General features: G+C 39.6%; 1 protein-coding gene across 4 annotated transcripts in view; it reads right to left on the bottom strand.

Annotated features, from left to right (window-relative positions):
* Positions 1-26,252, bottom strand: part of Nyap2 (neuronal tyrosine-phosphorylated phosphoinositide-3-kinase adaptor 2) — a 262,643-nt gene that overhangs the window by 35,240 nt on the left and 201,151 nt on the right. For 2 of the 4 annotated variants that reach the window (XM_029539146.1, XM_021198357.2), the window contains exon 6: positions 8,232-8,335. In XM_029539146.1, the coding sequence (XP_029395006.1) occupies positions 8,232-8,335 (104 nt within the window). Of the gene's footprint in view, positions 1-6,198; positions 8,336-26,252 lie in introns of those variants that run through there. The other 2 variants (XM_021198359.2, XM_021198358.2) reach the window with 1 other exon arrangement.

Genomic DNA, 26,252 nt, shown 5'->3' with positions numbered 1-26,252 from the left:
GAGGGAGAGGGAGAGGGAGAGGGAGAGGGAGAGGGAGAGAGGGACACAAAGAAGTGTGAGTTTTTCTTCAGGATCCAAGAATTGCTCTCTTAAGTGACAAACCTCTTCAGAAGACACATCCATGATCCTGAGTACAATCTTTCTCTAACCAAAGTTCACTGCAGAGCCATTTATGATCATGAAAAAGAAAAAGAGGAAAGAGCATGTGGTACAGCTTCCTCAACAGCACATTGAACTTGACTCAGACCAAAGGTCGAATTGTTATGTGAACACACTTAAAGGAGGTTGCCAGAAGAAGTGAGGCCTAGGCAATCTTTGTAAACACCCCAAGAGCACTAAGGAGTGAGAAGGACTCCCTGGTGGGGAGTGTGGAGTGAGAACACAGAGTAGTTAAAGGATATGATGGTGGCTGACTTAACTGAACAAGACCAGGACCAACTAACTCACCAGGGCTTTGAAATGTGTAGAGCAATATAACAACTGTACAGAAGGGCACATAACACAGGGAAGGGCACATACAATCACTCTTTTATAGCTGTGAAAAATAGACCTGGGATAGAAATTGGAGTTGTTAAAAAAAAAAAAAAAATGGGCTCGAGGCAATGGTCCTGATATAAAACTGCACAGTTGTCTTCTAAAATACATCTGGATTCAAGAAAAAGAAACTCAAAGTGTAAAACGGGTGGCATGGTTTGTCTCTCTTCTGATCTTCTGCCCAGTGCTTTGCTCTCTTGATGCATGCCAGTGCTAAGAAATAAGAGGCCTGTCTCTCTGCCTCTCTGTGCTCAAACAAAATGATCAAAGGAGGGACATGATGAACACATGAACAATGGAAAAAAGAACATTGCAGCTTTCTAAAACTACTCTGAGAATTGCTTTCAAATTCATCACCTTACTTTGTAAGAATTCAGAACTTAAAACACTTGGGGATTCCCTAGGCTTGGCGACACCAAGATCCTGTGCTGGTGTTTGGACTCCCCAAGGGCACCTTGTTTCATTATTTAGTATTTTGTTGGTAAACTGCACACACTGGGGATCTACCCAGAGTGCACTTGAAAGATAAGCAACTGTTGTCTCTCTGAGCTTCTCCTGGAAAGCCTTTTTTCCTTTCATATGCAAAGTTGACTATGTCAGGTAGGATCACTCTTGACACTCTTTGGTCCTTCAAATGACTTCCTCATTTTCTAGGAGGAGAGCCATTAAATGCAGCATTTCAAATACCAAATACCATCCCTGTCAAAATAGCAGACAACCGGGATTATTAACCAGCTCAAATGCAGACTTTGCTTCACAAAAACAAATGCTTTGAACTGACAGTGTGGTTATTTTTTTTTTTTCTCCCTTTAAAGTGTCTGTTTATGGGATTGCTGTAGAAATCCAGAAGCCAGGTAAGCCATAGTGAATATATTAATGTCTGTTGTGTGCTGTTGGCTAAATCTACACCCAAAGTTCCTGCAGCTGATACTTTCAGGCCCAGACGTTTGTTAAGGGCTACACCTTATTTTCAGAATGTACAATTTATTAGGTTTGTTCAAGGCCTAATCTTCAGAGGCATGCACACTCACATGCATGTATAAGTATATGTGTATGTATATATGTATATATACACACACACTTATGCACAGTCATAGCAGCACATGCACATTTATGCATACTCATACACATGTACGTGTAAACACACTGAGCACTTAGGTATTGTTTCAACATGGTCAGAAGTTTCTCCTCACACTGTTCTGGACCCTGCTATTAAGGTCATACATAGTTCAACATGTCTGGATAAGTTCTCTGGGCTTGGTACAAAATGAAGGCCTCTCTTTCTCAGCAGGACTTGCACTTTGCCTGATCTTATCTGCAGAGTGTCTCTAAGCACAGGTGTCTGACCTTCCCTAGCTAGAGGATGACCCTGCACAGCGCTTCCTGCAAGGGCTGCATGGTTCAGCATGGAAGACCTGCTCAGCCCTGCCTGCTGTATGATAGATAATTAGGTAGTGTATTATGACCAATCAGCCCTTCCAGCCTGTAACTGCCCCCCCCAAAAGATCTGAGGAAATCCACACAGCCTATAGACAGATTTACCTCCTGTCTCCTGGTAAGAGCCTGCCTGGCATGTTCTTATCATGTAAATGAAGCATTCCCACTCTAGCCAATGATGGATATCAACCTTGAAGTCCCAATCTACTCCCCAAGTTCTCCATAACCCGTGTTCACAGAGAATAAAGTTGTGCTGCCTCACTGAAGCTGATCCCAAAGTCAATTCATCCAGGCTTGGAGATCCCTGGGGCTATCCTTAAAATCAGAAGGTTTTAAAACTAACTACTAAACCTATAGAACTCTGATTATTGTTCAATAGAATGGGATTTAAATCATATCTCTGGCCTTGGGACAGAGGCGTGACATAGTGAACTTTTGAACCTCTAAAAGTCCACTAACATGTAGCTACCTAAACCTTACATGATTACTCTCTAGCCAAGGGCTTTTTTATTTGAAGGGCATCATTATGTCCCTCAGTAAGAGTCAGTTTAAAAGGGTCTACCAGCTTCTCGGACAGGAAAAGTACTCCAAAGAAAAATCGCATGCTCTAGAGACTTTAAGAGCTGTATGGAGCCAGCTGTAGTGGTTTTAGAGTTCTCAGAGACTCTGGCATTTGAATATTTGGTTTCCAGTGGGTGGCACTGTTTGAACAGGTTTTATAGATGTGGCCTTGCTGACAGCAGCATGGGAGTGGAAACAGACTGAAGATTCAGTCATTCCCAGTTGATTCTCTCTGCTTCTTGCTTGCAGTTTAGTATGTGAACACTTAGCGTTCTCACCTGACTGACAACTGACTGCCAGGCTTCCTTGTCATAATGGACTCTTATCCCTCGAGGACCATAAGCCCAAGTAAACCCCCCTTCTGTTAGTTGCTTTGGTTACGGTATTTTATCACAATGATTCAAGAGTCCCTAATGCACCAGCCTGAAATATAAGTGGAGAGCATGGTCTCTTTGTTCATCATATACTTCCATACCTTTCCTCTTAAAAAAAAAAAAAAAAAAAACAATTCTGCAATTCTGCTCTTTTTTTCTCTCCTGAGTTCTTTCAATGGAAAACACAAGAGTGGAAGCTGAGAGACATATGACAGAGATAGAGTCACATTGATAACCTCATTTCACCCTTGGGGACACTAGTCATAGGCAGGACACTGCTTAGTTGGAGTTCCTGCTGCAATACATGCTCCCCTATGCAAATTTCATTTAAGAATGATGAACACAAATATAACACCCAAGAAAATCTGCATGTTTAATAAGCCAATGAGCAAAAGAGAATGTGGAGAGCAATTGAGAATATAAGTGTGAAGAAGGCAGCTTTGTGTAAGGCATGGCTTTAATAGGACAATCTGGGCTTACACCTTAGCACCATGTGACTGGTGTTGGACTTGAACGGACAGAGACACTCTGGCTTCAGCTTCCTCACTAATAGACATACTATGACTTCTTAATAGATAGGATATTAAGAGCACAAAGTAGATAGGATATGAACATGGTAATGCAGAATCCCGAGAGCTGTGGCAGTTGCAGGAGGATCATGAGTGGTGCTTAAGTTATCTGCTTTCCTTAGCAAGGTGGTTCAACCTGAGGGGTAACATTTATGTATCGCACAGAATAGAAGGGAATGACTAACGCCCCTTAGGGTTTCTTCAGAAAAGCATGCACCACGGGGCCATATTATTCAAATGAGGCAGAGGTTCTCAACTGGTGGGTCTCAACTTCTTTGGGGGGTCGCAAATCAGATGTCCTGCATATCAGATATTTACATTACAATTTCTAACAAGCAGCAAAACTATAGTTATAAAGTACTAGCAGAATAATTTTATGGTCGGAGGTCACCACAACCCGAGGAACTGTACGAAAGGGTCACAGCATTAGGAAAGTTGGGAGGCCCTGGAATAAAGTGCAGAACAACTGTGAGCTAGTGTTATGTTCACACATTTCTTCATATTCCACTGGTCACCTAAGTCGGAGGGAAGCTTACCCACTAGCTAGAAAGAGCTTCTTCATCATCTTCTTCTTCCTTTTGAAACATTCTCAAGCTACTCATTTCCATGACATTGACAGCAGAAAAAAATTCAAGAAGTTATTTTTCCATTTATTGAATTAAGCCCCCCACCCCTGCACTTTAATTTAATTAAAGAAGTGCATTTTTTTTCTCAAGACTCAGGGTGAATAGAGATAATTAAATGAAGGGAAGAAGTCACATATCCCAATGCAGTCAGCTTCATCTATCCATAAAAATGTGCAGCACGCAGGGGGCATTGGGTGCAGTTCCTTATTTTTCCTCACTCAGAAGGTCTACTATTTAAAGCCACCCTACCTTTAAAGAGCTGGTTGTAGTATACATTTTGGTTGCTAGGGGGAGCCATGGATCCACTTTATTTGTTAAGGTTCTCCAAGCAGACTTGTTGAAGCCCCATTCTTTTCAGTTGTTAAAGGTGTATTCCACAGAGTGTAAAGAGAACAATGTATTTGAAACAGAGGAGTGTTACATCTTAAAGCATGTTCTGACCATTCTGACCAGAGCATCTTCTTTCTCCTAACCACAAGGGATGATAGCATCCTAGATAGCTGTAGAATTTCCATTGCATTCATTTGTCATTTAATCTAGATAGGACAATAAATAACAATAGATGACAGGGGAGCTGAAATGACACTTGTAGTCAATTTCCACTTACATTGTATCCAAACCGCACATGATAAGTACAGGACAAGAAAACGTCACTACCCTAGCAAATTCTGAGTGTTTAATTTCTCACAGGATTACATAGGGTTGGTAATACTTGGGTGAACCAAGTCACCCATCTGCGGCGTCCAACTGCTTTGTTACATCAGTGGCCAGAAGTCTCCTCTCAAAATTTTCCAGCAATCAGAAAAATTTGAGTATTTGATAGAGTAAAATGATGTATGGCAAGAAGAGAAAAAATTAATATTCTCCCTAATCCTTTTCATATGTACAAATATATTTATATTTAATACATTATAATATTATATCAATTATAATAATATAATTAATATTTTAAATTTGAAATTATATAAAATTTATATAATATAATTATATATAATATAAATGTATATTATATTATATTATATAAATCTTATATATTTATAATCACACTGATTCTCAACAATACTACTAAACAAATAATGCTTCTCATACTCTACAGATAAGAAAACAGGCTCACTGGAAAAAAGAAGAGTGACACATTTAAGCGTTTCAGTTCATAACTTCTAGCATTCCATAAGCAAGACATGTTGGACAGCTTGTGTCAGCAACCTCACACTGGCATTCTCATTTGCCACATGGGGTAGTAAGAGCACCTGTTTGATATGGCACAGTACAGGAAGGCTTCACCTATGTCTTTGTACATCCTACAGGCAAAAAGCAGAGATGACAATAAACAGCACGGGATCATCACTGTGAAAATGTCACCTCGGGTCCTCCTATAACATCTGTGCCTTTCACACGCTAAAGAATATTCTTCAGCTACTTTATAATTTTTTCATTGGCTTAGTTTTGACTTCTGATAAGGGTATAAAGGACACCTCCAGGTACTGAGGACTGTAGAGCCAGCTAGCAGACACCCTCAGTGTCCTTTGACCTAATTGCCACTCCATGGGTTTGAATCTTCTTAGAGAGAGTTGTAAATTTCATCAGTCTGCCTCATTCCTGGTAGTGATAGATGACAAGTGTGTTGGGAACAGGTATGAGTGTGTAGTTTCTGCTCGGTAACAGATTTCCCGAGGTGCTGGTTAGGAGACTGTTAGAATTAAAAAGTGACCTCTAAATATCTGGTCCTCAAAGCATACGAATTTCATGACCATGTAAATCTAAATAATATGCCAAAATATTCTGTTGGCACCATTGTTTATAAAATGTAACCAGAACCCCTGCTATCTGAATCCCTTGCATGAACACAGAAATCAAATAATTCCAACCTTTCGACATCCAGCTGGCACTGAAAAGTAATCTTTCACTTATTTAACTCTGGCTTTAATTAAAGAGAAGAGAATGCCTTACAGAAAACTCAAGCCTTGCATTTATTTAACCAATAGGACAGGACTATTGAGAGCACATAGAAAGTATCGGGGACTTTCATACTTGCATTATACTAATGCAGCATCATCATAATGTATAGCTATAGGTTAATTTAGTCGCCGGTAGTCTTATTACTAACATTAATTTATTCCATACTGCACGAAGCTAGATATAATCTTCAGCAAATTTCATGGAAATAAACATTATTTATGGAAAATACTCTTTGCAAATACAATTTATTTTTCAGCTGGAAATTAGTTCAGAAGAAATAATTCCCCAACATGAACTGACTTTGTGTAATGATCTTTGTGGCTGTTTTGATGTCCCCTCTTTTGGGGCTTTTCTGTAATGAATACGTGCTGGGCTGACCTCAAGGCATACTAACATGAATGGCATATGCTACTGGCCAAATCTCCGGCATGGCTTACAGGGATCTCTTCTGTGGGGAAGCTCGGTGGTCAGTAAGAGGTCAGCTTGGGGTGGAGCGCTACCTGCTCTGGTTTGGTCATCCCTCTGTTTCCACGCTATATAACCTTAAACACACAATCAGTCAGGCTAAGTAACCTGACCAGTGGGTTCTAGAGATTTCCTAATTCTGTGTTGGAAGAGATTAATTTCAATATTGCACTCTTTAACAGTTTTTCAATACTTGAGAGATAGTAGAGAAAGGGTCCTTTTGTCACTGTGACTCAGAGGCAAGTGTCCCCTGACAACTTATGCTGTGATCCTTGAAGTAGTTAGGATGGCTACATTTTCTTACAAAGGCCTTTGGTAGTTTAAATTAAGAAATCCTAAATTGCACTTGAGATGCACCTGAGAAAGTCAAGTGTTTGCAGATATTCATATACACATAAATTAAAGACTGTGCATAGTTTAGTAGGGCAAAAATACTGAGACGCACAATGTTTCTCATTACAAAATGTAGATTTTTCTGCTTAGTTATGGTTTTTAAAAGATCCTGACATTTACCATATTGGTGAATGTGTACTTGGATGATCAATGCTGAGCAGTTTCTTAGAAGATCTTGTATTGGTTTTATAAAATCCTGTTTCAGTAGAGCATCATAGAGGGAGACACAAGAGCTGGAAAGTGGAACAACTATTCTAAAATCCTATTATCCTGCTTAATACCCATAATACATCATGGCAACAATAACTAAACCTCACCAACTAAGTTAAGGTATTTGGTTCTTATTGGTTGAGTTACAAAATGATATTTACATGTAGTGGTTTTCCTTGTCCTAAATTCCCATTCAGAGCCATGCACCCAAATGAACATTGAAACAACATAGTATACTATAAAGGAATAAATGGTAGTTTAGCTTATGCCTTTATTTCTTATCTCTTTTCTTCAAGTGATAATGAAGATCTCATTGCCATGCACAGACATTTACATTCTCTTTTCTGAGAATATTCCTGATATTGTTGGCTTAAGAGAGAGAAATGCCATTTATTTATAAGCTTGCCTTATTAATCTACAGCTGTTCGTAAATATCTAAATTATCTGGTTGGCTAATTTGTCTCTATGGCCTAAGAATGGATAAAGACTAGCTGCCACATTCAATTCAAGGAGTCAATAGATAGATGAATATTTATAAGAACATCAACACTGACATTGTCTTACAATCATGCTTGAAGCTAAATAAAATTTAAGTAAATTACCACAAATATTACAGTATAGCAGGATAAGAGTTAAAATGTATGTACAGATTCATTGACAACATCTGTGCAAATATTGTGGACAAAACATTTAGAAAGAAATTTACACAAAAAGTAGATAAATTTATCAAATGTTGATAAATTTTCAAAGACAGTATAAAAGTACACAGAACATGGAAAAGAGAATGAATTTTTTTTTTAAATAGCCACTATTCCCATACATACAGTACATTTACAACATTTATATTTCAGAATGATGGAAACCAGAGACAAAAAAAAGATTCGGTAACAAACAGCAAAGAAAGTATCACCAAGTCACAAAGAAGAAAGACATTCTCTTGGAGATGAAAACACAGATGTGGAACTCCTCCCCTACCCATACACACAGAGAGAAACCAAAGCAAACGCAAACATTGTCTACAGCAACACAGGACAGACAGGTGGCAAGCTTTGGGGATGTTGCACCACAGGAAGTCAATCACGATTGGCTAACGATGATGGTACCTGGCTCTGTTGCAGATCACTGGCTTGCCTGAGAGGAGTGACTGAAGGAGGAGGGACTCCTGATGTAGATGCAGACCGGCCTAGCTTGCAGCTTACTTTAGGTTCTGTGAACAAGAGGGAGACAAAAATATTAGCTGCTGTGGACCAGAGCTCTGCCTTCCCCGGTGTTTGGCGACTCGTGAATGTGCAAAATGTCCTTGGTGTTGGCTAATAACCATCCTGGGGATAAACGTTTTCATAACGACTCATTCTTCAAGGCACTTCGGTCACAGATGAAGTGGGAGTAGACGAGAATCCCTTCAAGCACAGGCCTTATTTCCATGCAAAAATGATCACATTAGTATTAGTTTCCATGGAAGAAAAACACTACATTCAGGAGAAAAGTGACTCTGTGATGGATTATTCATTTTTTATTAGATATTTTCTTCATTTACATTTCAAATGTTATCCCCTTTCCTAGTTTCCCCTCCAACTCCCCCTTTCCCTTCCCCCCCTCCACCTGCTCACCAACCTACCCACTCCTGCTTCCTGACCCTGGCATTCCCCTACACTGGGGCATAGAACCTTCACAGGACCAAGGGCGTCTCCTCCCATTGATGACTGACTAGGCCATCCTCTGCTACATATACAGCTAGAGCCATGAGTCCCACCATGTGTTTTCTTTGATTGGTGATTTAGTCCCTCGGAGCTCTGGAGATACTGGCTAGTTCATATTGTTGTTCCTCTTAGGGGGCTGCAAACCCCTTCAGCTCCCTGAGTACTTTCTCTAGCTCCTTCATTGGGGACCCTGTGCTCTATCCAATGGATGGCTGTAGGCAGCTCTGCCAGTGCCTGGTCATTCATTTTCAGTTGTAGTTCCTAGGGTTCCATGGTCTCAAAATGTCCTCTCTACCATTTCCAAATTCCTCCTCTCCCTTTCTATTTCTTCTCTTCCTCCTTTCTTCTTCCTTCCCTCCTTTTGATTCTTCCTCCAGTCTCAATCTTTTCCTTTCTTCTCTTCCCCTCTTCCTCCCACCCTCCTCCTTTCTATGAGGGTATTTACCAATACAACAGATTTTCAACTTCTCTCCATTTGCTTTCTATCAGCTGACTGATAGATTTTTGTGTTTGTATGTGTGCCTGCATATGTGTATATATGTGTGTGTGAGAGTATGTATGTTGACCATGCAAATGCCATAGCATATATTTGAGTGGAAGCTATAGAACAACTTATAGGAATTAGGTATCAGTTGCATGTTTGCAAGCAATTACCTTTCCCATTTTGCCATCTAACTCAGGTTCTTGTTCATTTAGAATTTTATAATTAACTTCTAAAATGTTTGCAATCTTTTGCTTATTCTATATATACCTATTGTGCAAAACTAACTTGACTGAGTAGAGTGACCACAATGCTCCACTTGTGCCAAAAGAAACTTGGCTTTCTCAAGGAGCCCAGACTCTACACAGCAATCAGGCCTTTGATGCATGAAAGCAGTCGATGAGTCTTCCAAGAGCACACTGTATGCACAGCACATACCATAATGTGAAGGCTGTGTGGTAAAGGCACAGAGTACCCAGACTCCAAAGACCTTTGCATACCATGAAGGCCATTGCTATGTCTAGAGTCATATAGTGGAAGTTTGGAAATTCATTAGAAAGAGAAGCCCAACACACTGCCATTCTTTGGGTTCACACTTTCTTGTGTGACCCTGGGAAAGAAACGGCCTAAAGATGCTATACAGTTGGTGGCACAGTGGAGGAGATCCTGAGTCTATGGAAGCCACTCAGAAATTCAAATACATTTCAGATTGTATTTCTTCCATTCACCACATGCTTATTCATCCATGAAAATAGTAATAAGTAAAAGACACTGTTTTCCAGGATATAGTTTCTAAGGATTGAAGAAAACAATGAATACAAATTATGGGATGAAAATATTGGTATATTGCTTTCCTTTGCTGAGATAAAATATTATAACAGTTGAGAGAAGTAGAAGAAGCCACTGTCTAGAAAGCTGGAGGCAGCTAATCACATTGAGCCCACAGTCAAGAACTAGAGAGTGATGAATATTGTACTCACCTTTTCCCTTCTATAAAGTCCTGTATCCTATCCTAGGCATTGGTACTACCCAAGGGGAAGGGATCTTCTCACCTCCATTAACCCAATGAACAACATTATCCACTATTATGCCCAGAGACTTGTCTCCAAGGTGAATCCAGATCTCATCAATTTGAAAATTGGGGATAATCATCACACCTGCATAATGTACACTCCTGGTGGACATTGACTTTCATTACCGCTAAGCACCCAAATGCACATACGTGTACTGCACACGTTTACATTTGCATACACATGTGCACTGACCCTTACTTCTATTTCCCTTCCATGTTTAGTGTCACTGACTACATTTCTCTTTCCTCTTCCCATCTATGACATCTCTCTCCAACCTGCCCTGATTGCTCTCTCTTTGTTCCTGTATATTCCTCACAGGGCAACAGTCCCTGACTTCTAATATCGTCTCCTTTTTGAGTCCCAAACAGGATCTGAAGCTCTGTTCTCTCCATGTGCTCTTGTTTGGTCCTGAGTCTCAGTGCCTTCTGCACACTTGGTTGCCTTCTGCACACTGGGTCATTCTCATGCCTTGGGAAGAAAAGACCAGCACTCTAATGTCCTGCACCAATCGCCAGCTCCCCTCCAGCCCTGGCCTCCCAATGAACAGCAGGACTATCACTTCCATTTTCTTGGAAAAATCTTGGACATTTTCAGCCCATTGTTTCCTCCCTTTCTGTATATGTATAGCCCTATTAGAATTTTTACGTTGCAAAAGTCTCCTATTTGCCTTGTTCATATCTCTGAAATCTCCTTACTGGTTCCCAAAATATCTATACTCTAAACTATCTTGGAATCTGTGTCAGACTAAATTTCCTAGATTACTGTCAGTTTACCTGCTGTTTAAATGTCTCCGATGATAACACATGTAATGTAACACAATGCCCACATTGCTTCAGAAGCCCTCTGCAATCTGATACCACTTAGGAATTTCTAATCTATTGCCCTTTAGCCTCTCCTCAGCACCACACAGGCAAATCTGTCTCTGCTATTGGATGCACAGTGATCTACCTCCACCCTTCCGCTCAGGTATTTTCTCCTGTATTAACTTTACATCAGATCAGGGCTCACTGTTTGCGAGACTGGGAATTGTACCTAGATCTTGAATCCTTTTTCATCCTCTCCATTTCCTACGTTTGGGTTCAACACTTACACTGTTTTCTGTACTTTTAAGCATTTTGGGTTGTCAGAAAATAAATAAATAAAGTAGATGTCTAATTATTGTGCATTGTTCTTTTAATCACCAAAGATACTCAAACTCACCAAGATGAGCTCAGCACATCTTCCAATTCTATTCAGATAACACAGTTTAAGACCTGGATTCCAAGCCCAGCTCCACTCCACATTGAGACAATAATTCTCACTCAGGGGGCTGTGACTCTCTCAGACCCATTTCAGAAAGCTTTAGTTTTGTGTTGTGTTACTTGAATTGAAGCTACTTGGGGAATAAGTTTTTATCACATAAAATAGCAGGTAAAGCCTCCATCTTACCTGTGACTCTCTTAGACCCATTTCAGAAAGCTTTGGCTTTGTTTGTGTGATTTGAATTGAGGATATATGTGTATATATATTAGATAAATGTAAGTTACATTTTAACCTTATTTACCAGAAAGCAGAAACCCTTGGGGGAATTACATGGGAAATAAGTTTTTAACACATGAAATAGCAGCTAAAGCCTCCATCAGAGCCTTGGTCAGTAATGTCTCTATGAGGAATAAGTGTGTCTGTATATCCCATTACTGGAATAGCAGATCTGGTGAAATAGATCATTTTGTGCTTATGATAAGATCTTCCATACTATTGTTTACTTCAAGGTTCTTTTCAAGTTTGTAGTGAAAATATCATCTGATAAAGAGATTGTCTACATACATCACGACTTTTTATACCTTCTAATATAACTAAGTTCTAATTTCCCCTACTGAGATTTTCAGTCCAAACCTAACGCAATCAGCATCTTATATAGTCTCAGATCTCTCTAGTATGCAGAGCACACATCACTACCATCCAGATTTCATTGTGAATGGGGAAACCTGTCTTTGCCCCTGGAATGCAGCCTAGATCATGGCAGGGCTATTTAACCCATTTACACATGTAAGTCATCTGCTAATCATTGCACATAGTCATTGCCCATAGCTATTTAAGCTACTAGTGAGCCACTTTATGGGCCAACTCTGCAGTCAGGCCACACAACAGTCAAACGTTTGATATTAGCTTACATCACGTGGCTTAAGACTCTACCTGCAGGTTTAGACTAAGATTATTCCCATAAATTATTATCTAGACACATATACAGGTACACACACAGACACAGAAACATTCATGCTTTCTAATGGTATGGTTTTGTCCCTCATTTTGGCTCCATTTAGTAACCTATAGCTCAAAAGCACTTGCAGTTTATTGAGGTGTTTATAAAAGAAGACAGATGGCCCAAAACTTTATATGACAACTGAGGTTTATGGAAGAAAAGATTTACATATTAACAAGTGAAATACTTAGAAAATGTTGTAGCTATAATTGAGGAGCTTAGAGAGTGCTGGGCTTATGGCATCAAAACTTTACAGATCTCTAATCTTTGAAAATAAAATGCTCTCCCAGAGTAAAACAATGGCTACTTATGCTTTCATTCTAACTTAATCTAATCTAAGATTTAGGGCTGGGGGGAGGGGCTCTAAAACAATGAATCCAGCCTGAAAAGAAATGTAAGGTAGAGTTGTTCTTCTCCAAGAAACATTCATTTCACCAAGAGGTTGATTACGAGCTGGAGGACAGCTACTGCTTTTATAACCAAGGGGAAATTTTCCATTCCTTTGAACACTCTACCAATAATGCTACACAAAAGAAGTTGATGGTGCTTGCACAATTTCAGGTAAGATCCAGTATAATGAGAAGAGCAAGAGCAATGCAGGAGATGCAGAAACAGACAGAGAAGATGGAGATGTCAAGAAGAGGAAGAGGAGGAGGCGGGTGCAGAACAGAAATCCATTCCCTCTCCCAAGGAGCAGATGAGTAACAGTTTTTTTTAAATTAAGTAATCTATTCATTTAATGCCTGAGTGCTTTGCTGCATATACATCTGCAGGCCAGAAGAGGGATTTGATCCTCTTGTAGATAATTGTGAGCCACCATGTGGTTGCTGGGAATTGAACTCTGGACCTCTGGAAGAGCATCTATTCCTCTTATCTGCTGAACCAACTCCAGCCCCTGAAGTGGTTGTTTTTTGAAATATAAAACATTCACCAAGTACTTGACTGAAGAAAGACAAAAGAAACCAAATAAACTAACAAACAAACAAAACCATCAGTTAATATTGAACTGGATACACCTTGTAATTCTGATGGTAACCTCCCTCCCTTCCTCTTTCTGTCCTCCTTCCTTTTATTCCTCTCTTGTTTTATCCCTGAGCATTGATACAGGAGATGCTCCAAGAAGAGGCAGTTATTCTATTGTAGATTGGTGTTCTCTGCCTTCAGAAAGACAAATGACTACCTGTAAGGCCTTAAGAGATGAGTACATTTTCTTCTAAACAAATAATAAATAAATAATAAAGGATTTCACTTTCATCTAGCATCAAAGAAGAAAAATCAGTCAAATTTGGGGTGCCATCTTTTCTCCATTTGAAAGTTCCTTTTAGTAGAGCATGTCCTGGTTCCCAAGTCAGTTCTGCTGCTAAAAGCTGCCAATCAATGGCTCAGCACTACACTGAAGTTATAGAGTAGTCTTTTACCCCAGTACATCAAACTGTGTTTACTATGAACTTTTATTTCAGTGGAAGATATTTTTGAAAATAATACATATGTTATTTGAGAAAAATCAGTAACTTAATAATAATAGGAATTTGTAGCATATTCCAAAGAATGTCTAAAACTTTTTATTATCTATCTTAGAAAAAATATTAAGATGACCTCAAGCGAAGAATTAAATATAATTTTATGCATACACATATATATTAATGAATTTAATAATTTGTTGTCAATTATTGAACTTCAGTTAATCCTTTTAACATGTGACTTGCTACTAGGATTGAACTCACAAGCCTTCTGCTTCACCATCCTCAGTTTGAGACATTAAAATGTGTGTTACCAACCTATTCTCACTGTTAAAAAACCTTAAAGAATGGGACAATCTAATCTAGAAAAAATTTCAAGCATAAAGACATCTTTTGTTTGTAGTTCACCTGTCATACTGTAATTGACTTTTTACGTTTTTGTCATTGTTAACAAGGCAGGTGTTTTGTTTGTTTGTTTGTTTGTTTGTTGGCATTTGACAGCTATTTTCACGATCGAGCTACACTTGTCTTAGTATCTTTGTAGCTGAGCAGGTGACAGGCCTCACTGTTGAGGCTATAGCACTGAAGAGAAGAGAAATCCGAAATGGTTAACACCATTTTGTGACCCTGGAGAAAGAGGACAATGTCATCAATATGTAAAAAATAAAAAAATCTATCATGGCAGAAGCATATATATATATATATATATATATATATATATATATNTGTGTGTGTGTGTGTGTGTGTGTGTGTGTGTGTGTGTGTGTGTGTGTGTGTGTGTGTGTATGTATATATCTCTCCAAGGAGTTTTCCTCTGAGAGAGCTACAGAGACTTGCGCAGCTTTGAATGACTCCCAGGATCCTGAACCAGCCAGTTGCAGTATTCTGTGCAGGGTTAGACACTACAGTCACTTTACTAATGTGACTGGTAATTGTTAGGAGTGTCAGAAACTCCAGAAAAAACTAAATACCAAAGAATAGCGAAGTGACTACATAGTGTCATGTTTGTGATCTGAGAATGGATGTAAAAAGTTCTAAGAGCTGTTGTTCTTAAGAGAAAGTGAGTCACACACATATCCTGGTGGAGATTTTCATGACACTCCTCCTTGTGATTTGATGGCTCAAGGTCCCTAGTCCCCTATATTCCTTTTGCATTGTTTTATTTTTTGAGAGAATATAAATCACACTGTTTCCTGTATGGGGATGTCCAAGATGCTGCAGCTTCTTACAGGGTGGCAAAATGGAATACAGAATGAACACATTTTCCTTTGTCAGCCTTTTTCAGGGTAATATATAATTTCTAAACAACTCTAGGAATTTACATCCCATCAGATGAAAGCAAAATGTTTATTTATCTTAAATTCTTAAGTATACTTGTATAAAATATGCTACCTAATGAACAAATATAACCTTTAATCATCTGTAAAAAATGCCATATAAAGCAAATCTACCAGCCAAAGCAGAAAACTCAAAAGCTATGTGATAAATTGAATAAGGGTCTAAAATAAATTGCCAGGTGGGTAGAAATTTCATTTTGTGTTATGAAATTTAACTATAGAAAATCAATGAATAAGTCACTTCCTTTTCATCTCATCAATATTAGGAATAAAATCCATTCCAATTATTAAAAAAAAAAATACAGTGGCCACTGCTTCAGAATAACATAAGAAAGTGATAGGTTTGCCACATCACTTAACTTGTTGATGCAAAAAAAATTTCCTTCTGAAAAACTAAAATTAAAATTGGCCATAATACTAATGCCATTTTATTTTTATTTCAGTGGATTTTGTAGTGGGTTAATGAGCAAACATGAAAGTGTGAGCAGTTATTATAAATTTCATGCCCTATTAGAGACATGTAAATGGAAATGACATGTTCTATTTCTATGGCATAAGCTTCTATACTGCTATGTTAATAACTATTATAGGCCTTGAGCTACATGTGGTTAACCAAAGTCCATTGCAAGAGCCTCATTCAACCTGGTTGCTTTAATGGGTTACTCTGGTTTACTCTATAGCGGAGTTCCAGGGACTCTATTATCTTTTAAATACCAGAGAATGAGCTCAAAACTCTTTATGAATGTATTAGGAGTCTCTTTTTTCCTTTTTAAAAAATTAGATATTTTATTTATTTAATTTTTGTTTGGTTGGTTGTTTTTTGTTTGTTTGTTTGTTTTTGTTTTTTTTGAGACAGGGTTTCTCTGTGTAGCCCTGGCTGTCCTGGAACTTACTTTGTAGAACAGGCTGGCATCGAACTCAGAAATCTGCCTGCCTCTGCCTCCCAAGTGCTGGAATTAAAGGTGTGCACCACCACTGCCTGGCTTGTTTACATTTCAAATGTTATCCCCTTTCCTGCTTTCCCCTCTGCAAACCCCCTACACCATCCCCCCTTAGCCTGCTTCTATGAAGGTGCCTCACCCACCCACTGCCCCCTCACCTCCCTAGCATTCCCCTACACTGGAGCATCAAGCCTTCACAGGACCAAGGTCCTCTCCTCCCATTGATGCCAGATAAGGCCCCTTCAGCTCATCAGTCCTTCCCCTAACTTGTCCATTGGGGTCCCTGCTCTTATGGTCGGCTGTGAGCATCTGCATCTGTATTGGTCAGGATCTGGCAAAGTCTCTCAGGAGACAGCTCCTCTATAGGACTCCTGTCAGCCCGCACTTCCTGGCATTTGCAGTAGTGTCTGGGTTTGGTGTCTATATGTGGGATGGATCCCCAGATGGGGCAGTCTCTAGATGGCCTTTCCTTCAGTATCTATTCCAATCTTTGTCCATGTATTTCCTTTAGACAGGAGAAATTCTGGGTTAAAATTTGGAGATGAGTGGGTGGCCCCATCCCTCAACTAGGGAAGCCATGCCTAAACTATGGATACGGTTTCGACAGGTTCTCCCTCCCCTTTGTGGGTTATTTCAGCTAGTGTCATCCCCGTGGGGTCCTGGGAGGCACTTGCTTTCCTGGCATCTGGGGCTTTCTGATTTCTACTCCCAGATCCCTGTCCCCCATTGCTACAGACCTCTGTTCAATTTCCTGACCCTCTGTACATCTCCTCCTTCTCCTCCCATACCTGATTCTGCTCCTCTTTTTCCCCTCCTCTCTTCCTCCCAAGTTCTTCTCATCCTCTATTTCCCTTGATTATATTGTTCCCCTTCTAAGTAGGACTGAAGCATCCGTTCTTTGGCCTTTCTTTCTCTTGAGTTTCATGTGGTTTGAGTTGTATCATGGGTATTCCACACTCTTTGTTTAATATTCACTTATCAGGGAGTACATACTATGTGTGTTCTTTTGTGACTGAGTTACCTCACTCAGGATGATATTTTCTAGATCCATCTATTTGCCTGTGAATTTCATGAGGTCATTATTTTAAATAACTGAGTAGTACTCCATTGTGTAAATGTACCATATTTTCTGTATCCATTCCTTTGTTGAGAGGTATCTTGGTTCTTTCCAGCTTCTGGCTATTATAAATATGGCTGTTATGAACATAGTGGAGCATGTGCCCTTATTACATGTTGGAGCATCATCTGGGTATATGCCCAGGAGTGGTATTGCTAGGTCTTCAGTTAGTGCTATGTCCAATTTTCTGAGGAACCGCCAGAGTGATTTTCAGAGTGGTTGTACCAGTTTGCAATCCCACCAGCAATGTATCAAAATCCCCAAAGCGATGCTCAAGCCTGCTGTCACTTAAGCCCATCACAGCAGAGGTACCAAACTGTCCCATGCCGCTTTGTTTTCCACCCCACAGGCTTGTCTAAGTGACAAATAGTGTCTTGAAAATTAATGCCGTGGTTCCATTGGTTCAAAAAGGTATCTGGCAACACTTATGGATGCAATGATAATAGTAAATTGTGCATTCAGGCAAAAACTAATTTTGAATTCATGGATCTATCACCATGAGCTCGAGGGAAAAAAAAAAAACAGCATTTGGAGGCTTTCCTTGAGATCAGTGTCGTTATTGGTGGATGTAATATATTGATTTTATAATGGGATACCTCAGTCTATGGCAGAACTGCACTAAGGACAGTCTCAGAGGACTGATGCTTGCTACTCACATAGGCTATAAATCACGGTAAGAGGAAGTAGTGCTTTGCAGGCCAAGAGAAAAAGATGGCACTTAATATGACAACATTATGGTGAGTTTATTGATGTGCAAAAGCATTGCAACCACCCTTCCAAATACTACTGTTCACTGAGCTTGAGAAGGGTACTGAAGAGAAGCGCACACAGTTATGAAAAAGGCCACTTAAAGCCAGGCGTGGTGGCGCACGCCCTTAATCCCAGCACTCGGGAGGCAGAGGCAGGCGGATTTCTGAGTTCGAGGACAGCCTGGTCTACAGAGTGAGTTCCAGGACAGCCAGGGCTACACAGAGAAACCCTGTCTCAAAAAAAGAAAGAAAGAAAGAAAGAAAGAAAGAAAGAAAGAAAGAAAGAAAGAAAGAAAGAAAGAAAGAAAGAAAGAAAGAAAGAAAGAAAGAAAGAAAGAAAGAAAGAAAGAAAGAAAGAAAGAAAGAAAGAAAGAAAAAGAAAAAGGCCACTTAAATATTCTTTCCTCATCAACTACCTATCTATCTGTGGCTGTATTTCCTTCAGATTTTTAACCCTAGCATGGTCGCCATTGGTGTCTGATAGAAACTCATCAGGTATCTATGAAACAAATTATTCTTTTAAAGATGTATTTACTTATTTTATGTATGTGAGTACACTGTGAGGGTGTCAGATCTCATTACAGATGGTTGTGAGCCGCCATGCGGTTGCTGGGATTTGAACTCAGGACCTTCGGGAGAGCAGTCAGTGCTCTTCTCCGCTGAGCCATCTCACCAGCTGGAGCCTTTGATAGCTCAGTTGGTAGTGGACTGTAGCTAATACAGTATGAAAAAAAGTATTTTAAACCATGTTTCAAAGAAGGTGAATGTAAAATTTATTTTATAGTTCATATTTATAAAAATTGAAATTTCTCCATTCTTTAAGTCTCCCATCTTTCTTTAAAATGAAGCCTTCAAATTGAAGGATGGAGAGGGTGAGACAGCAAGAGCTAGAGGACTCAGGGGAGAGGGGAAGGAGGGAGGGAAGGAAGGAGGGAGAGTTGATTTGGAGTTTGTAGTTCCTCTCCTGAACAGGAGATGGCAGTAAAAACAAGCTTCCTGCACTAGTCTCAAAAGCCTAACAGAAGTCAGACTGAGCCTTCTGCTACAGTAATGTCTTCTATGGATTTTCAAAGAAACAGCAAGAGTGTTCTTTGTGAGTGGCGTTGGTACTGTGTACCCGTGGGCCCTTTCCAAGGATAGCCACAGGCTGCCAATAGGAGCGTTATCACAAAGGGCATCCCCAGAGGGTTGGGGAGGAGTCATGTGCCCGCACATGCACACTGCCTTCAAGGTTCTTGGGCAGCTCTGATATTTTACTGAGACAAATAAAATAGAGCTACCCTCTGAATCAGCTGATGAACTATCTATGGCTAGTTACTTCGCAAGAGACCCAACTAAGATTAGCTGGAAATACAGGATACAGGGCTGTTTTTTTTTGTTTTGTTTTGTTTTGTTTTTTGTTTTTTTTTTTTTACAAGAATGAAATTATTACCAAATTGCAATTTTTCTGTAGTGTTCAAAGTATCTCTGTATTATACAACATCACATTGTGTGTGTGTTTTAAATTGGAAATCAAGTTTATGCAAATATATGCATACAAAATAATATGTGTGATGAATTACTTTATCATCCACATTTATAAAATGGAATTTCCTCCATTTGTTAATGTTTGCTATCAGAGAGAGAAGAAAGGGGAGGAAAGGAGACAGGAAGGAAGACAGGAAGAGGAAGGGGGAAAAGAAGGAAAGGGAGAACAAAGAGGAGGAGAATATGGCGGGTAGCTGGCTGACATTATAAAACAGATGAGGTATGACACTGGCTTCATGGGCAGGGGCTCTCTCACAGGCAAACACAGAGAGAAGTCAATATCACCCAGTTCTTGGACTTATGACTGCTCTCCTATAGCTGTAATTAACACCTTACTCCCCCTCCCACCAATTGGAGTATGAATACAATAGCTTAAAGGAAACTACATAAAACTATTGGAAAGTAAAGATGGGTGTCCCATTTTACTGAATGCTGCTTTTACTGTCAACCCCTGGGAAAGCAAGAATGAGCCCCTAGATGTCATAGGCCATCTCCCCATCACCCCAGGACCTGCGGTTTTTACAGATGTGTGCAGTTCTTACAGATGTGTGAGAAGAATCAATACTCATCCAAGTATATATCATTGTCTTGTTTTGTATTTCAGTAAACCACCAACACACATGCATGAGCAGGCTGCTCAAGCTTTCAAGAATTAACATTATATAGTAACACAACACAGTCAGCCACCAGCATCTTCCACTTAGTGACAGAAACAAAGATTGCGTGGACCAAAGAGCAAAGAAAACATTTCTCGTTTGGTTGTATAAGGCATGCCATTTGGGACAGCAGATTTATCTCCATAATTCTGTTGTTCTTGGTCTAGGAGGATGATAAATTATAGGCTCCTGTTGATTACATAAGCTCTGGGTTTAAAAATCCATAAATGGCTTCCTGACATTTTAAGGTAAGAGTCAAATCACAAATACAGGCTATGGGCTGCCTCTCTGACCTCCTTTTAGCCCCCGTACAAAGTGGTACATCCAATCTTAAGCCGTAGCCCTTCCTGGTCCTCTTGCTTGAATGAAATTCTTCCTAATTAGCCTTGAGAGCTCAGTCTTGGGGTCATCAGAATGTCAGACAACATGCTCCCAAGGAAGGACTATGCTTAGACTTTATGTCTGCCATTAACAACTCTCCCCCCAGCTTTCCACACAGAATGTTGCTCTGAATAAGTCATTGAACAAGCACTCCGCTGAAATTAAAAAACCTGAAGTCTGTTCCTTGTTTTGAAAATGATACTTGCCAAAGAATCCTGAAAATTACACACTTTTATTTGAGCTTTAGCATTATTTTAAAACAATATTTAATAACTCCTGCGCACGTGTGTGTAGATTCTTATGAAGTAGATATGACACGATATCAAATGTAGTAAATCAACGCACATGTGCACACACACACACACACACACACACACAACATTGTTTCAAGTATGTCACACAAAAAAATCTACAGAGGTATTCAGGTTTGGTTCTATAATGTGTGCTAAATATCATTTGTAAGTCTTTTAATTAATTTTTCTAATTATCTTGAATTCTATGTTCTTTAAAGTATTAGAACTATTTAAGTATTTAAATATATAAAGTATTTGTTTAAACATATAAAACCTTATATACAATCAGAAAATGTCTTAGTTTCTATTGTTGTGATAAAATACTTTGACCGTACAAAATGAGTTCCAGGACAGCCAGGGCTATACAGAGAAACCCTGTCTCGAAAAAGCCAAAAAAAAAAAAAAAACAAAAACAAAAACAAAACAAAAAACAAAAAACAAAAGAAAACAACAACAACAAAAAAAACTTTGACCAAAAGCAACTTGGGAAGAAAGGATTTATTTCATTTATGGTTCTATTACATAGTCCGTCACTGAGGGAAGGCAGGATAGAAACACAAAGGGCAGGAACCTGAGTGCAGAAACTAAGGCAGAGGCCATGAAGGAGTGTTGCTTAACTGGCTTGCTTTCTTATAAACTCCAGAACTTCCTGCCAAAAGTTGGCACCACCCACAATAGGTTAACTCTAAAACATCAATTATCAATTAGGAAAATCACCATAGGCTTACCCACAAGCCAATCTTGTGGGGGCATTTTCTCAATTGAGGTTCCCTTTTCCAGAATGACTCTAGCTAATGTCAGGTTGACATAAAACAAGGCAGCACAGAAAATCATACCATTCTTTTGTGTGTACAAATTGAATTTCATTTCTCTAGTTCTTTCTATTATATAAGTCATACATAGGCCAAAGCTTAATGTTCTTTCTATTATATAAGTCATACATAGGCCAAAGCTTAATGTTTTGTTTTGTTTTTTTCACTCTGATAACAAAAAAATCATTCAGTTTGTGGCTGCAGAAATGGCTGAGCAGTTAAGAATACTTGATGTTCTGTCTTCCAGAAGACTTGAGTTTGGTACCCAGAATCTTAACTAGGCAGCTGGTAACCACCTGTAACCCTAGGGCATCTGAAGCCCTTCAGCCTCTGCATAGACTTGCAAACATATGGTGTATGTAAACACACACACACACACACACACACACACACACACACACTCTACACATAAAATAAACTATAAGGAAACCATTCAGTGTATACAAGTTAAAAAATAATCGTAATGAAGTTATAACCTAAATGTCCAATGTCCAAATGACTTGACTAATCAAGAATGAGGTCATCATTTAAAGAATCTTCTCCCTGGATGTTAGAGCATGTTACCAGCATGAATAATGTCTTGTTCCTTGCTCGAAGCTCTGGCCTAGTGCTGGAAATGCAATCTCTGTGCCCATCAAGGGAGAGACAAATACTGGAAAGAGTTTATTGACTGCACAGTGTTAGCTGACTTCTCGCCTCTGTGGCTTCAGGGCATATTTGAACTTGAAAATCTCTCTTCTTTGGATGCTTTCCAAGGCTCGAAGAAGGCCCCCCAGGATTGGCTGTCTGTCACCTGAAGAGCTCACAACTATTGCTCTGTGCCTTGGCTTATTTACCAGGCAGAACCAACAGAGATCTGACCTGCACAGCTCCCCAAAGCCCACACTTGGTCTGTGAAAGCACACTTGTGAAATGTTCTCCTCTAGTCATACTATGCCAGTCTTAATCAGAGTAGCTGAAACAACCTATAGTGGATAGAAAGGGGATTGGAGAAGGCCACTAGAGATTCACTTGAGGTTCTAGACGCTCCTTCCCTCACACCCTTTACCCCTTTGCATATGTGTGTCATCTTCCCTGAGCTTCACACTGTCTCCTGAGGTACTGACATTAATAACAAGTGGATAATTAACAAAGAGGAGACTCTAGCTATATAGCTTTAGGAAGGTCACCCACACCCCTATATTTAGGTGTAATTTTTCTGTGATGCACCTGTTTTCAGATCATTAGTAGTCCAGTCAGTAACCTCTGTCTTGTGAGTCTGTAGTAGTCCCAATTAATTAGTTAGAGAATGGGCTCATTCCTTTTTTCTGTCATCTGAGGTAAATAGAAGCTTGTTCACTTACTAACACTTTAATGTCACATACTAACATGTTATGCACATTTATGGCCCATAATTTTAGCCAGGAATATGTAGGAATAATCTCTTATGTACAATGTGGAAGCATCACCTGTCAATAAAAAAAATCTAATGGCCAATAAGCTGAGGCAGGATTAGAGGGTGGTAGAGCCTACCAAGAAAGAGGACTCTGGGAAATAGTCTCCAACGTTCCCCATCTGGGCTCAGGTCAGGTCAGATTGTGTGAAATTGAGGAAAGGTAAACTAGTCATGTGGCAGACATAGAATAGTATAAACTGAATAATTAAGTTAGGAACTAGTCATAAAAGAAGCCTAGCTTAAGGCCTAGTCATTAATTAATAAATAATAGCCTCCAAGTCATTTTCAGGAACTGGGGTGGAAAAGCCCCAAAGTTACAGGAATAACTTTGGTTCTGTGGCTCTAGGCTGGCCAGTTAATCACTTCTGCTCTTTTCCTTACTATGTAACCCAGGCAACTAGAAATGATATCAACATTTCCAAGAAGCCTTCTCTTTGTCATTTGATATTTCACTAAGGAGGACTCTTTATACCCCTTCTTCACTGAAAATAGATTTCCCAAATACTTGAACTCATGCCCAATCTTACATATGGTTACATACATATAGTCACATTCATATATAATCATAACATGGCCTATATATTTACACACAGCATCACACATGTACATACTCAAATACACATACACAGGCATACAGAAACCCTTGGAGCTATACACAAAATCACACAAATATGTATGCATCCACACATATCTACACATGCAGGTAAAATACAGTCACTCTTAATCACATATGCACAGTCTCACACATATGTATCAAAATTGTGATATACAATCATAATAAAGCCACATATGCACAATCATACACTTATACAATCACATTCATGTAGTCATGTATATATATACTTGATCACAAGACAATCATATGCACATGACATATACAAATCACATACACTCACAAGACAATCATATGCACATGACATATACAAATCACATACACTCACACATGATCACACACCAATCAAATACATCCAATTAGACAATATTACACACAAATAATCACACATGTACAGACCTCAACAAATCAAACATACGTGAGCACAACCCCAGACAGAAATATCTCTCAGTCACAAATAAATCACGCATATACTATCACACAAATTTCATACATACAAATTACCAACAACACTGCACAAATCAAACACACCCATACATATAAAGTCTATCTAAGATCTTTTCTAATACTGGCTTCTGACTCTACCTCTAACTGCCTTCTTAGGCTGCAGAGGAGAGCTCAGATAAGGACACCAATATTCATTTGGTTAACCTCCTTTGCAAGTTCTTTTGTGGTTTGGCTCTTATCTTGGGATATGAGAGTAATTATCTTATATTATTTTGTAATTAGCCTTTTGCATTTTATATCCTGTTTATTTCCATTCAAACTCTACTAGGAAACACTCTGGCCACTTAAAATGTTTAACTCACTCAATTATTTTTTTTCTTTTCTGATTATTTCCCAATGCTTTCTAGACAACATCAGGAGAAGCACAAATAATACCATTTCTCTGCTTAGCACCAATTCTGGCGACAGAAACTGTAGTTTTCCACAGAGAAGTAGTAGAACCACTAGGGATATAGCTTACAGGATTCTCCAAAGATTCCACATGAGGATTTGGCCATGTGTTTACTACTAGAATTCAAGATGGGAGAGATAAACTCCAGAGTGAGGCAAGAGTGGGAAGAGCCAAGCGAATGTTCCCTGAGGAAGCAAGTGAGTTCTCCTGCTGGGACAGGAAGGTTGTGATGGAAGCTTTCTTCCGGTGCATGAGCCCACAGCACAGAATGGCAGCCTGGAGGGTTGTAAACACAAAGCTGCAGCTGTGTGGGGCTCAAGTGGAGGCAGCAGGAAGCCAGTCTGCAACCCACAGCCAAGTGAGCAGTGAGATCTACCAGAGTGACTTGCTGTTCTTGCTACAGAAGGAAAGGGGAAGAAGTGGACTCACTGTTAGGTCTAATGCCATATGGTGAAAAGCAAGATGGTGAGGAAAGGGTCGGGAGAGTAGAATTTTATTTTATGTAAGACTGTGTTAGTGAGTAGGTTCTACTTTGCCATTATTTTCCCATATTGTCACACAGCAAATTAAAGCACTTCATTAGAGAGAAAAAAAACAGTGAATTAAAAAACAAAACAAAACAAAAACCCACGATGTCTTTATCAGTTATCCATGCTCACATCCTCAAACCCTGGGACTCACTCCTCCATTTTGTTTACAGTTCAGTGAGTCAGCTGGACAGGTTTTCTCTTTTTTCATGACTTTTGTTCATGCAGCCAGGTGTGTGTGTGTGTGTGTGTGTGTGTGTTGTATTTGTGTTTGTGTGTGTGTGTGTTGTGTTTGAGCTTATGTCTGTGCATGTATGTTATGTGTATGTGTTATGTCTGTGTGTTATTGTAGGACCCCCCTCGTGAGGAACTCCCTCGGGTCCTCAGGTCACAGGAATGAGGGTGTCCCTCGGAAACACGATAGAAAAGCGTCTTGTGTAAACACACGAGGTACTTTAATGGCAGAGCTCTGGGTGGACTCGTATCTCATGCAGGAGACAGAGAAGTCGACCCAGACCCTCAGAAGTAAGGGGTTTTTATGGGGTTAGGGTTGGGGGGGGATGGGGAGAGTTGGTGCAGCCACAAGTGATTGGCTCATTTGAACATACAATGCAGCAAGATAGTACGCGCGCGTACCAGCCGGAGCAGCGGAATTCCAGAGGCCAGGGGCGTATCAGAGTCTGTGTGACCCTGAGTGAGCCGGGGGAGATGCCTTCTTGCCAGATGGTTTATGAGCTAATCCTGACAGCCCCGGCTGGCTCCGGCACTCCTTTCCCTTATCTTTATGGTCTTGTTAGTCTTAGCGGCTGGGTGGGACCTTGCCTTTTCACAGTGTTCGGCCTTGAGCCTTTGAATTTTCCTTTCAGTCTCAAACATAGGAAG

The sequence above is a fragment of the Mus pahari genome, chromosome 5 (assembly GCF_900095145.1).
Source record: "Mus pahari chromosome 5, PAHARI_EIJ_v1.1, whole genome shotgun sequence".
Classification (NCBI taxonomy): Eukaryota; Metazoa; Chordata; class Mammalia; order Rodentia; family Muridae; genus Mus; species Mus pahari.
The sequence above is the reverse complement of the archived record's forward strand: the minus strand, read 5'-3'. Positions and strand labels throughout refer to the sequence as shown.